At 41.2% G+C, this 14,635-nt stretch overlaps 1 protein-coding gene across 1 annotated transcript in view; it reads left to right on the top strand.

The window, feature by feature from the left end:
- The first annotated feature begins 4,748 nt into the window (after positions 1-4,748).
- The window catches only part of PHF20L1 (PHD finger protein 20 like 1), an 88,491-nt gene continuing 78,604 nt past the window's right edge, over positions 4,749-14,635 (top strand). The window contains exon 1 of the mRNA XM_007940541.1: positions 4,749-4,831. Coding sequence (XP_007938732.1) covers positions 4,749-4,831 — 83 coding nt within the window. The remainder of the gene's footprint in view (positions 4,832-14,635) is intronic.

Raw genomic sequence — 14,635 nt, 5'->3', positions numbered from 1 at the left:
TGGTAATGTTCAGGAAAAAAAAAGGGGCAATTACATAGTTGCTTCATTCATTGAAAGTTGAGTGTATATTAAAACTTTTACTTATATGTCTAAGGAGTTCCCTGGTGAGACAAATGGTCAAGTGTTCGACTGCTAACTGAAAGGTTGCTCAAGGGAACCCTCCTAGAGGGACCCTCCCAGGGGAACCCTCCTAGAGGTGCCTTGGATAAAAGGCCTGGTGATACTCTCCTGAAAGATCACAGCCTTGAAAACCCTATAGAATGTGGTTCTACTCTATGGTATATGGAGCCATGAGCAGAGGAATACCAAGGGTATGGTCAATAGGGCATATGCCCCAGGCGCCACTTGAGGAAGAGCGCCAATGAGCAGGTTCTATTGGCCATCACAGTTTCCATCCCCAGCTATGAGAGACCATTCAGCAATTAACTTCTCTAAATATGTCTTTGGCCAAGAGTTGGAATCAGCTTGATGACAACTGGGTTGGTTTGGTTTTACCTGTGAAACTTAGTTCATTGCTCAGGCAATTATAAACTGATTTTTCATGTACTAGGATGTCCATCCAGAAAACCAAACACTGCCATCAAGTTGTTTCTGAATCATAGTGACCCATTGGTTTTCCAGGACTATAAATCTTTACTGAAGTAATCGCCCAGTCTTCTTTCCATGATGTAGCTGGTGGGTTTGAACCATTGACCCTTCAGTTAGCAGTCAAGTGCCTTATGTACTACGCCACCAGAGCTCCCGGTGTCCATAGGGACATTGACAATTCATGTATGACCTGGGGCAATTCTTCATGGTATAGGAAAAACCAAAAAAATCACTGCTATCAAGTCGATTCCAACTCATAGTGACCATATAGGACAGAGTAGAATCACTCCACAGGGTTTCCAAAGCTGTCAATCTTTACAGAAGCAGACTGCTGCATTTTTCTCCCATGGACAAACTGGTGGGTTTGAATCTAGCAGTTGAATGTTTTAACCACTGTACCACCAGAGCTCCTTGTTGTTGTTGTTGTTGTATGCCGTCGAGTCGGCCCCGACTCATAGCGACCCCTCCTTGGGTTTCCGAGGCAGTATCACTACGGAAGTAGGATTGCCCAACCTTCCTTCCGAGGAGTGGCTGGTGGGTTTGAACCGCCAGCCTTCTGGTGAGCAGTCAAGTGCCTTAGCCACTATGCTACCAGAGCTCCTTAGGTCTACTATATCTCCTCTCAAAGTATCTGTAGGGAAGGTATTGACTGGCATGTAATAGACACACAGGCAGTCCCTGGATTACAAATGCGTTTGTGCTACAAGTAAAATGCTGTCTCTCAACATTTCTTTGAATGTATTCACTTGTTGGATTTCCTCCACTAAGACCCACAGAAGGGACACTGTCTTCTGGGCCCAGAACAGAGTTTGAGCCATGGTAGGTGCACACGAAACTGGTTCTGCTGTCATCAGGCGTATCATTTTGGGCAAGTCACATTAGTTTACTCATAGGTTCCTCAGCTGCTTGCACTAACTTGTGACTTGGTAGTATCCACCTTTTGTATTGCATGGATCTCCTAGACTGTGGAGTGCAACACAAATGTGCAATTATGCTTGTCATGTGATGTACTTATACACAGTGCCTTCCACTGTGAAAGTACCCATTCAATAGATGTTTATATAACAGTGACCATTTATTCTTAATATGGTCGTCTTCTTAATATTCTTAACATTTAAGAAAACATGCAATGCATCTACAAGAGTTTGCCTAGGGTCTTGGGAGTGAAGAATTTTGGGAACATGGCAGCTACCAAATCAACAATAATAAGTAATTGGCTTCATCCTCATCTTTCAAAGGTCAAACTCTCCACCACTGCCATTTGGCTCCCTGAACTCGCTTTCATGCCTTCATTAACCACCCTCCCTCCCATAAACCATCAGCCAAGTTCCCCAAAACCCCGCCTCCCGGGGACGACCCTCCAATCAGATGCCATGCCCGAGTACAACCCTCTTGCATCACGTGACGAGGCCAGGCCCGCTTCCGGCGCGTCGCAGGCAGATGACGTCGCCTGGACGGCGTCGCGTCAGGGCCGGCGTTGGTGGCGGCGGCGATGGCAGCGGACGCTGAGCGGGCTTGAGGGCTCAGACCCAGCGCCCTCCCGCGCGACCTCGGCCTCGACCTGGCGCTCCCGGCCCAACTCACTCTACAACTGCTCCCTCCCCTGCCGCTGCCTGGGCGGAAGCATAGGCCCGGACTGGCCGCCCTGTTCGTGCCCCAGCTCGGCCGCGGACGGCCCGGCTGCTGTGCGGAGAGGAGGCCGAGTCGGTAAGGGGCGACGGCAGCGGGGCCTGGAGCCCGCTTGGCCCCCGCCTGGCCATCCGGGGAGCCCCCGCACCGGTGTCTCTCTCTGGCCCGCTTCCTTCTCGCGTCCCTCCGCGTAACTCGCCGCCCCTATTGTCTGGCCGCTGCCGCTCCCTCTCCCCACCCTCCCTCCCCCCTGCCGAGGGCCGGACGACTGTCAAACCTGGAGGCGCCTCTAGCTGCCTGCCAGCCCGTCCCTGTCTGAGCTTTTCCTGTCGCGCTCTTTCCCCACTTCGCGTACCGCCTGCCTCTGCTAGTCTCTCGGGCACTCTCTCTATTGCTTCCCTGTCTCCGCTTGGTGTCTTGGTAATTTTGTTTTCTCTCCCAGTTGTCATCTCCCAATCACCATCCTTAGATTTTCTGCCTTTCTTTTTCCCTTTGATTTTCACTCCTTTCCCTGCTCTCTTCTTTTCTGCTGACGCCTCCACCGACTGTCTGACTTTTTAAAAGTTTCTTCCTTCACCTCCTTCCCTCATCCTTTCTCCCTTCCCTGGAAGAAACAAGAAAGCTTGCTTTTCGTTCCGGAATATCTTCGGGGGGGTTATATTTCTTCATCACTTATGACGGCCTCTAAGTGTGTTCCTAGGAAATGGCAGTGTAGGTGGGGAACTGCCCCTTGGCGAGTTCTTCCTGTGACAGACTGTAAAGAAGGGTGATTAGATTTCTGCACAAACATTTAAGTAGTAGCTGTCCCAAATGCTGCACACTGACTGGAGAGCTTTTTAAAGTGAGGCACCCTGCTGCGCTTCCTGTTCCGTTTGTGAGACACTGATCTTTCCTGATGCCATTAAAAACCCCCCGCTGCCAGTGCAGTCCATTTGGACTCTCAGGGACCCTGGAGGACTGGAACTGGCCCCTAGGGTTCCCAAGGCTGCAAGTCTTCACCGATGCAGACTGCCAGGTCTTTCCTTCTTTGGATGGGCTGGTGGAGTCCAACTGTTGACCTTATGGTTAGCAGCCGAGCACTTTAACCACTGCACCACCATGTCTCACAAGAGGAGGCGATTCCAACCCCCTCCTCCATGAGTATTTCAGTTTGATTTTCACACAGTCAGTGTTGATGTTATTTTTTCCCTCTTACCAGATTCTTTCAGAGAAGAAATGGCAAGTAGAATTTTATGTTTGCTTTGTGTTTTGACTTTTTTGAATTGTGACCTGAACCATTTTTCACAGTGACCCAGTTGGGGTGTATGTGTGTGTGTGTGTGTGTGTGTGTGTGTGTGTCTGTGTTTTCTCTGTTTGAAAAACTGCGAGGGAGTGTAGGAGTGATGGTAACCCTAAATAGTTTACACACATGTTCTGTGGGTCCCGTCGACCCCTGTGTGGCAATAGGTTTGCATGCCTGATTACCTTAATATTTTGCTCAGGCTCTCTCAAAATGCACTGTTATATTTCAAGGGTTCCTCAGAGAAGAAGAGTCTACCTCAGGCTAGTGTGGCCCAAAGGGTAGTAAATGATCCAACCTGAACAGATGCTGAAATAGATTCTCGTTTGTACTTTTCTGTTTGTTTTGACATAGCAGCCACTTTGATTGTCAATGTAAACGCTGTCTATGTTGAAATACAGTAGTTCTCCGAGTTAGAAGGAAATCTATTGGATTGTTGCTTATTAAATGGGAAGTGTAAGAAGGAAATTTGCTTTGCAACTTTATATGTTAAATTAGAATGATTGAATTATTTGATACCAAGATAGAGGAATGGTTGGTAATGAAAACTCCTGTTTTGAAGAGCAGTTATTAAAATCTTCACTGAAGGAAGAATGTGTCTCCTTCTTTGTCCAATTTTGTGTGCTCCTTGGTGTCATATGTAGTGTTTTGTAGTTTTAGTACTCAATCAGTATTTGTTAAAAGTAAATGAAAAACTTGATTAATTTACTTGCCTAAGAATTTTATTAATCATATATTTCAGACTACTCAGTTATTTTAACTTTAAGACCCATTATTTTAACTAATTATTATTAAACTAATTATTAAAAGTTAAACTGTTAACTAATTATTTCAACTTTATAAGACCTGAAAGTAATTTCACTGTCATTGTGGAGAATTGTCTTGGGTCTTTTCAAATTAAATTTTAAATAATTTTAGTTGTTAGCAAGCTGTAATGGCCTATCTATTCATTCTTTTTAAGTCGTTATCTTTTTCCTATGTCCTTTTTAATTCAGCATCAAGATTGCTTTCACATTGCACAATACCTGGATATGTTTCTAATTACTGTTCAGTTTTTTAAACTAGGGCAATTATTTTAACTTCTCATACATTCAAAATTCTGTTTAATTTTGCCTATTTTCTTACTTTGTGTTACACTGTATTGCCTGTACATTTTATGGTTCAGAATCTAACAGTTATTTTTTTGTTTCTTTGCTTGTTTGTTTTTCCCTTGAGGCAGTGAAAAGAGCATACTGAAGAATAGGATTTCAAGATGAGTAAAAAGCCCCCAAATCGTCCTGGAATCACTTTTGAGATTGGTGCTCGTTTGGAGGCACTGGACTACTTACAAAAATGGTATGAAAAGTAAAGAGCTTTTGATCCAAAGTGTAGTGTCTGGAGCCTCACATACGGTTCATTGCTTAATTTGCTGACGTGGCAGAAACATCAGTTTTGAATGCACATACATATTATTTCTTAGTTTTCGTAGTCTTCAACAGACTTTTCAGGTTTAGTGTTTAAAAATATTTCTATCATTGTAGGTGTTTGCCAACTGACAATAAGTATCTAGATTATGCAATGCATAGAGAGTATCCGTCCCCTTGTGTACTTAAATGAGCTGTACGTGTGAGGTAGGATTAATCCAAATCCTTCTTCCCAAGTTTTGGATAAATTGTGGTACACAGTAAATTTGTGAAAGCTGGAACCTGTGTGAGGTGGAAATCTGTCAGAGAAGAAAAACCCAAATGTTGTCCACTAATAGTGATGGAAAAGTGGGAAGACTGCACCCAGTCAAAGGCGGAAAACCTGTGAGGCCCTGAAAAGCAAGGCAGTCCCAGGAGTTCTGGCTCTCAACAGGTTTCACTGAAAATCTCTTTTCTTGGCATATGCTGTAGGTAGTCTTACAAACTGCAGAATATATTAATGGTTAGCATAGTGGTTTTTTTTTTTTCCCCACCATGTGCACTTACAGAAATGTCCTCATTATTCACTGTCTTACCTAAAACCAAAAACATGCTCACCTCTACCTTCCCTGAGGGTTGTGACTTAAAGGCTTGTTCAGTTACTGCCTCTAGTATTAAATTCAGGATCTCTAGGGATAGCATTTTCCCAGATCTGGATACTTCTATTCTGGCTGTCTCTTGTCGTTGGTAGGTGGTCAGTGTAAATACCCTTAACATACCCCTTATACAGTGGTATAGGAAAAATAGGATAACTGGAATAAAGCTGTAACAAATAGAATAACTGGAAATGAGAGAAGGGGGAGAAACACACAGGGCCACAGTGGAAAGAACACTGGGTCCCTCTTCTTCCCAGTCAGGTAGTTAGCCACACTTAGTTCTGCTTTCTTGGAGGGGGTCTCTGGTTGCCATTCTCAAGCCCCTCACCTGACAGGGGCTTTAGGACGAGTTGTCTTCTGGGAGCAGTGTTGCACTGGCTGCTCTGAAGCCAGCTTATTTTGGGCAGGGGCCTCGTGGGTTAGCCATTCCAGGACTTTGACGGCTAGACTCTGCCATTTTCTGTCACTGCCTCAGAAACCATAGTTGGCATTTTGTAGATTTGCTTCTGCTTGATTTGCATTAAGTCGCCTCCCTGAGTTGGCAGTGACAGGTAAGAAATCTTGTTGAGTCACGATTTTGGACTTCAGACTAGTCTGGGGTTTCTCTCTCTTTAGCAGCTGGCATTAGAAGTTCTGTACACTTCCCGGACTCCTAGTATAGTGGGCTCTGCTTTGGGACAGTTTGTAACTGCAATCTAAGGTGAGGAGGTATATTATTTGACCCTTTGCCCCAAGCTGCATCTCAGTGGGTAGTTCCTTTTAGGGGCTGCATTGCTGCTCTTCCAGGTGGGGGGTTCTTCACTGTGTTCTGGGAGGAGTTTGGGATGACCTGGGGATTCCTTCTTTCTGTTCTCTCCTGAGTTTCCTGGCTCACCTGCCTTTGCCCCAGCCACCCTTTAGCAGAAGTGCTTTTCTCTTGGGCAGCGCTCTTGGTTATCTAGTCTTAGCCATCTGACACTTTATGTCCCAGAGAGAAAGAAGAGCCTTGCTTATTAGCAAAGCTGTAACCCTTCCCTCTGCTTTAACGAAATCAAATGTGACTAAAGGTATTCTCTTTCTTATGTTAATGTATTGGAAGCCCCAGAAAGCAGTGAGCACAGTTCAACATGCAGACATTGTTCATGCCCAGCCCCTCAAAACCCCAGCTTCAGTAGACACCAATTGGAGGCCAAGATACAAGCAACTCTTTAACCCATTCCCATCAGCATCACCTAAAAGGAATTACCTATTTTGGGGGCATCCTCTCCTCTGTCAGCCAGTACTACTTTTTAATGTCTATTACTTGTGATACCTAATTTCCAGGGAACAGTATTTTTTCTTAGGACCCTTTCTGTTGCGAGAGACAGAAACCCAAATGATACTAATTTATAGAAAAAGAAATTTCTTGGGTCACATAATGGAAATGCCAAGAGGAACTTGAAGGGTGATGGTTGCCTCATCTTTTCTTAAGTCTAGGTTTTGTGTTTTTATTTAAAATTATTTTTGAGATTGTTAGCATAATCCTCTGGTTAGGCGTAAGTATAGAAATATTACAAGCTGAATATTAGTGGGTTTACATTATTTGCCATTTGGGTTCCTTATGTTAGCACCCCTTTTCTGGATATAATTGTTGAAGTCATGACTGTTGTATGAAAACTGCTTGCCTTTATTCTCTGCAGTAACCTTTACGGTTAAGTACCATTAGATTAGGATACTTACTTGTAGCAAGAGGTTGTCTCTGCACTGTGTAATGTTTAGCAGCTTGGCTTCTGCCCACTAGATACCAGTAGCATCCCTCCTCGTCAGGACAGTAAAAATGGTGGCTGACTTTGCCAGATGCCTGCTGGTGAGCAAAATTGCCCCCATTGAGAATCACTGCATTAGACCAGCAACAAAAGATGCTATTTTAGTCAGTAATGGGCTCTGGTTCTGATTTGACCAAGAGAAGCATTTTACTGTGAGACACATGGTTCAATCACTGTGAGATGAGAAATGATACTTCCTGCTTCTTTGTTAATCTTAAATTAGTTTTTCCTATTTTTAAAAGTTTCAAACTTTGTGAGTTACTAGTTCATTCTTATTAACCTGTTCTCTCAGGCTTCCAAAGTGACAGTTGCAGTTGAACTAATTTCTACTCGTGGGAAAGCACATAGTTTAAGTGTTGTAGTGGTTTTTCAGGGAGTTAGCTTTCCTATTAGTTAGCCATTCATTTTTGGTGGTAAAATGTTTGCTAATTCAAAAGGTGTTCACTGTATATGCACTCCCCTTTTTTAAAAGATGATTAAAAAAACCTTCTAAAATCAAGCCTGAATGTGCAGATGGGCTGGGTGTTTAGAATACAGTATTTGGAATTTTGGAGAAGAACGTCGTAGCTCATTTTTCACTGCTTTATGCTTCTCACCAAGAAATTCTTCAATGCGTAGGTGGGGTGATATCGTACAAATGTACTCACTGTTGAAGTTTATGTTTAATTATTATGACCTTGGTAGTAAAGGTCTCTTTAATGTAAGTAAACATGAGCTCTTGTAATTATATATGATAATCATTGAAACTTGTCATCAGTTCAGATTTTATGAGTTCATTTATATAAATATTCTAGCTTTCTCCTGCAGGCGATTATTAGTTTAAAAAAATTAAGAGTATTATATATACTTATTGTGCGTAATTCAAAGGCATCATTTTTTGATTTTGACTTTATTTCTTAATGTCAGTAGTCTCAAGAACTAATTAGGCTTGGGGGACCCTTCAGTTGAACCTTAAGGGCTTTTGCCATAGGATAATTGATTAATTACTAAGAGATACCAGATTTTATGTGGAACTAAAGAAGTTCTATGAGATATGGTATCATTAACAGATTTTATTTATAAATACAATAATAAAATTTATTCTTATCATTCTGTTTTAAAGAGCCAGTCTATATTTCATGTAAATTCAAAAAGTTTTGCTTGAATATTAGGTAAAAGTGTAGAAGAGTCATTCAAATATTTAGAAACATTGACATTCTTGTCAGAAACAAAACAGTTAATTACTGGAAATCTACTGAAATAATTCTTTGACCACTTTGCTCCTACATCCTTTCCTTCCTCCCTCTTCTCTTTCTTGTTCTATTCTGTTGTATCCATATTGAACGTTTATTCTTCTAGTTTATATTCAGTTGAGTTTGAAAAGTTTGAATCCCTATTTGACATGAATATAGTTTGAACTATTATAGGCGATGGTTGTGGAGGGAGGAGTTATCGTGCAACTATTGCTTGCTTTCTCCAAACTAAAAATAAAAATAAAAAAAAAAACCCAGGAGCTCTGGTGGCGTAGTGCCTAAGGCATTTGACTGCTAACCAAAAGGCTGGTGGTTCAACCCCACCAGGCACTCCTTGGAAGGAAGATTGGGTAGTCTATTTCCATAGAGATACTGCCTTGGAAACCCAGAGGGATCTCTAAGACATTTACAATAAGCAGTGCATCTTTTATTGAGGAAATAGCATGCCACAAAGTGATTTAATGAATGTAAGTAAAATCCCTCTTGGCCTTTACGGAGACCTGAACAGAAAGGGAAAGTAATGATAATGGGACACCCATAAAGCCAGTTTTTCTTCTGTGTTAAAGATATGTCCTATAAATGGAAAATAATTTTTAGTATAAGTTGTAGAAATAAAAGGATAAATCTAAATTTAGCAGACAGGGTTACAGTGAAGTCGAGCTCTCACGTTAGGTGGGGGGTAGACTTGATATAATGAGAAGACTCAATCTGTTTTTCTTGGGAAAACTACATTCTGAATACTGGAGCAAATCATATCACATAATGCTTAGAGTTCAGAGAAAGAGCTTATCCTTGAAAATGCAGTACACTCTAGACTTTTCAGTGTGATTTATTCCTTATTTATTTATATTTGTGAAGTAACTTTGCCTGCATCAGTGAATTTGTTAACCATTTGATTATCTGCCCAAATGGCTGACTGTGGGCCCTGAAAGGCTATTGAAAGGCAATCATCGTTAATTCATGTATTTGGTTGTTAATACTTAGATCTCCTCTACAGTGACTAATCCTAACTCTTACTGAGTAGAATGCTGTTGTTATTGTTGTTGTGTGCCATGGAGTCGGACCTGGCAATCCCTCCTTGGGTTTCCGAGGCAGTATCACTACAGAAGAAGATTGCCCCATCTTCCTTCCGAGGAGTGGCTGGTGGGTTTGAACCACCAGCTTTCTAGTTAGCAGTCAAGTGCCTTAGGCACTACGCTACCAGAGCTCCCAGAGTAGAATGGGTTACTTTAATTTAAAAAAAAAAATTGTAAGATTTTACCTAAAACATTTTTTAAAAATCTTCTTCCTCAGCAATCTACATAAAGACTTTAACCTGCTGATGTTTACAGCCAACACAGTTAGGCATTATCTGTCTGCTCCATTGTACTTTTCCTCCGTACCCTCTACATCACAGCTTTGACAGATAATTATAAAGCATTAAGCTAAATGCAAAGAAGAGAGGGAGTTGGAAAACAAACCTGTGGGGCTGAGGACATACATATGTGTGTTTTTAAAGGCAGTATAGTTGTTGACATAACTGGGTGGCGTGGTAAGTGGAGAAATGTCCTCGCAACAAGCTGGACATCTATTTGTGGCCATAATAAAATCCTTATATTTATGCAGAATTTTATAGTTTACAGAGTCCTTGCAGATATTAACATGTTTAATCCTAGATATTGTTCAATAAGATAACTGATATAGTCAAGCTGATTTTGATTACTGATTTAATTTCTATCTTTTGATTGGAATTAAAATAACTATTCTGTAGTAAGTGATTTAATTATGAAAACAAAACCCGTGACATAATGGGCTATAGTATTAGTCTTAAGAAATTTGAGCTAGAGTCAACTTGAAACATTCTGATGAGTTATGCTCTTCTGACTTCTGTTGGAATATTTCTGTTTAATTCTTTTCTAGATCTGAAGGAAAGGAACATGAAAAATGAAAATTGTGGAAATGTCTCCAGGTATCAGAGTCTATAGAACAGTCTAACTTTTGAATTGTCATGTGCTATGTGCACACAGTGGGAGCTTTGAGCTGCGTGGAGTGTTTGCAAATGTGCGTTGTCAGAGTGTTCATAAGCAGAATTAAAATGGGGGGAAATAGAAGACATTTAGATTGTACCAAAGGAAATACCTTTTAGTTTAAATCAAAGTAGTGATTTTGTTGAATAAAAAGGATTGTTCTTTTCAATTGGATTGCACTGTTCAAAGGACACTGGTAGAGAGAAGTTGTATGTTTTATATTTAGAGGAGGAGCGTGTTCCTGAAAAGTAGTATGTAGATCAAATTTTTAAAATGAAACCATCTTTAAACTGTGTTACATTAGTTTGAAATTTGTAGGAACCTTAGGTGAATACTTTGAGAGTACAGCTTGTTTTGCTAGTATGAATAAAATTTTGTCTTTTTGTATATTGAGTTCTAAATCTGTACATACCTGAAGAATAAATGGTTCTTGGCTTGAGTCACTAACCTACTTACTTTAGAAAATCTGATTTCAGTTACAGATTCAGAAAAATGTACCATCACATCTTTCCACCAAAATGATTATTTTCATGGATGTCCATAGAGAATATTTCCTTGGACTCAAAATTAAAGACCATTTTTGAGCGAATTCAAAGTGAAATCTATGAGGTTTTTTTTTTTTTTTTTAAAAAAAATAAAACTTCTGAGATTCTTTATCAGGTGGTCATAACTTTTGAATCTTGAGGTCCAAGTGAACCGTCTAGTTTGATCATCAGTCAGATCTGCACCAGTGCACAGTTTAGTGCTTTAATTTTTAAAATACTTGCTGAAGAAAGGCTCATGAACTTATTTTAACAATGTTAAAGATAAGAAAGTTCTGCTCCCCACCCCCCCAGATAAAAAGTTAGGAAAGCAAGATTAGAAATCCAGGCAGAGTTGTTGTTGTTGTTTGCCGTCGAGTCGCCCCTGACTCATAGCGACCCCTCCTTGGGTTTCTGAGGCAGTCAGTATCACTACGGAAGTAGGATTGCCCAACCTTCCTTCCAAGGAGTGGCTGGTGGGTTTGAACTGCCAGCCTTCTGGTTAGCAGTCAAGTGCCTTAGGCACTATGCTACCAGAGCTCCTCCAGGCAGAGTAGATGTATTTATTTTCAAGACTCTTGATCTCACCAAAATACATCCTGTTGTTCAGACTATAATAGTCTTCCTTTCATTATGTTGATTCAGTGTTTTATGAAGCTTTTCCTGATCCTCAACATTTTCTTAGCCTAGTTACTCTTCAAAGTGAAGAGAAAAGGAATTATTTGAAAAATAATTTTAACTGGCAGTCAGAAGACATTGATGCTAAGTGCTGTTCTGCCATGAAGTACGTGACTTTGGAGAGATACTTTTCCGCTTTAGGGCCCTTAGAATGAGGATGTTGCATTAGATCATGTTTGAGGGCTCTTTGAATTTCAGCCTGAAATCGTTCTCCCTCCTCTACTCTGACTCTGGGGGGACAGCATCTTCCATCTTGCTTTCAGAAGGGTAAATAGCAGTCCTGCGGCCTGTGGGGTGGCAGGCAAGGAGTAGGAGTTCCTTGTAGTTTCCTCAGAATTAAGAACCTGAGGATTGACAATATTTCAAGGTGGATAGCAGAAGTGTCCAAAAGCACTTTGTGACTTCACACTCAGTGTTTATTTTTGTTGGAAGAAATAAAGTGTGAGTACATTGCTAAGTGACACATAATCCAGAAATCTTTGTTGTTTGACAATTGTGAACTAACAATGCCTATATTGACCTCTGAGGACACCGATATGCTTCTGTCCTCTTGCTCCTTTCTGTCATGTCCATCCCACCTGGCTAGATAGTGTTGGAATTTAGACCTCTAGTTGCTAAAAGGAGCTCTGGTGGTGCAGTGGTTAAAGCATTCAGCTGCTAACCAGAAGGTTGGCGATTTTGATCCTTCCTCCACTCCACAGGAGAAAGATGAGACAGTCTGTTTCCAGTAAAGGTTTACAGCATTGGTAACCCTATGGGACAGCTCTTTTCTTTCCTTTAGGGTGCTGTGAGTCAGAATTGACTCCGTGGCAGTGGATTTGGTTTGGGCTTTGCTCCCATGAAGATTACAGCCTTGGAGGGTTGGGTGGAATCTAGCCGTTGGTGGTGGGGTTAGTTGCTAAAATCACAAAACATAAGTCATTCGTGGTTAATCATAGATGATCAGGATACATGACTTATCTAATGATTTTGGATTTATAGAAAATATTCAGTATCTCTTTTGAACTTTAAAAAAGCCTGTCAGGTCTGGTATACTCTTACATTGCATTTAGAAATGACAGATCTGAGGTTCAAAGGTGCTGTTTCATTCTAGTTAGAAGAGCCAGGTCTTCTAGCCAAGTTCTTTGGGTTCTAAGTCTGGTACTCTGTCCACTATACTCACTGCCTTACTCACAGATTCCCTGAAGCTCTGAACCTCTGCTGACTCCATGGGTTCAGTGTTCATAGGCCTTGATTCCTGCTTTGCTATAATTGTGTGGATATGTGTGTGATTTAGAAGGGTTCATAGGGTCCCGGTACCCCTGGCTGACTGTTGCTGGTGGGAATTAGACAGCTTCCACATACAGGCTAATTTCCGGCCTGTCTGACCTAGAGAATTTTCCTCCTGAGTTTGCCTGACAATTGAACCTTCCAGCTAAGGATCTCCTCACCTCCTTCACACTCGTAATTTTATACCACTATAAAACCCAGGAACCTCAGGCTTACTGTGCTGTGTGTGTGTGTTCATATAATGGGAAGGGTTTGATTCACAGAAAAGACAGTTTTGTTTTCTTCTCTGACATTTGGTTCAAGTCTGACCATCACATATCAGCCATAGCCAGTACTCTGCTACTTTCTTGCTGAATATTATTAAAACGCAACTGCTGTTGAGTCGGATCCGACTCATAGCGACCCCTCCTTGGGTTTCTGAGGTGGTATCACTACGGAAGTAGATTGCCCAACCTTCTTTCTGAGTAGCGGCTGGTGGGTTTGAACCGCCAGCCTTCTGGTTAGCAGTCAGTGCCTTAGGCATTATGCTACCAGAGCTCCTCGTAATTGCTTAAGTATCTTTAATTTTGTTTTGAAATTATTTTAAGTAGAGAGAAAAAATACTAGTTTTAGGTTTTCTTTTCTTGGTTTGAAAGATACTAATGTGATCAAAAAGATGGCTTAGTTTTGTTGTTCTCTGTAGGAGTTCTAAAGGAGCTCTTGTGGCACAGCACCTGAGGCATTTGAATGCTAACCAGAAGGTTGGTGGTTCAAACCCACCAGCCACTCTGTGGAAGGAAGATGGGGCAGTCTACTTCATAAAGATTTGCTGCCTCGGAAACCCAAAGGGGGTCCTCCCTGTGAGTCAGAATCGACTTGATGGCAGTGAGTTTGGTTTTTTTTTTTTTATTGGCGTTTTAGGTATCTAGCATTTTAAAGAACTGCTGACTCCCCTACCTTCTACAGATGATTAATCAGCACATAAAAATTTTCTTTTTATTAAGCTAGAAATTGATATGCAAGCATTACGTTATTTTGGTAATTATCATTAACTCAACCTTGGGAGGCAGTTTGCTGCAGTAAAGTTGAAGATCTTTAAGAATATGGATGTGTGTTTAATACTGAGAATGTGTTGGAAGTCTGCTTCTCATTGCCAAAAACCAGTCTGTTCAATTTTTATGCTTTGAGTCTGTCATGATTCGTCAGGCAGGGTACTCTGAGTATAAACTGTGGAAGAGAAATGATGTGTCTTGACAAAACCAAAAAGCCACACCAGTTGCCCTTGAGCACTTGGCTGTTGGCACCACCCAGGTTCCCCCCACCCCCAGCCATAGACAAGGCCTAGCGCAGTAACTTACAGGATAAAAGTGCTTAGCAAAGTTGATTGGATTTGGGTAAGTTCTTAAAGAACAAATACAAAGGTTTTGGGGAAATCCATGAAAGCCGATTCTCATTGTAGGCAGTTCATGGCAGGTGAACTTCGTTTATGGATTGAAACCTAAGTGTAGGATGAAAAGATGATATTTGTCAAACTGGATTAACAAATTTAATTTCATTTTTAAAATAACTAAGTGTTTTCCTTAGTTCTGTAACAAATCGTATCCTAGATTTCCTGTCTTAATTTTAAAATTT

Source organism: Orycteropus afer, unplaced genomic scaffold, assembly GCF_000298275.1.
Source record: "Orycteropus afer afer isolate SDZICR_OR568_19922 unplaced genomic scaffold, OryAfe1.0 scaffold00069, whole genome shotgun sequence".
NCBI lineage: Eukaryota > Metazoa > Chordata > Mammalia > Tubulidentata > Orycteropodidae > Orycteropus > Orycteropus afer.
Note: the sequence above shows the minus strand (reverse complement) of the source record. Positions and strands in the feature narration are given on the sequence as shown.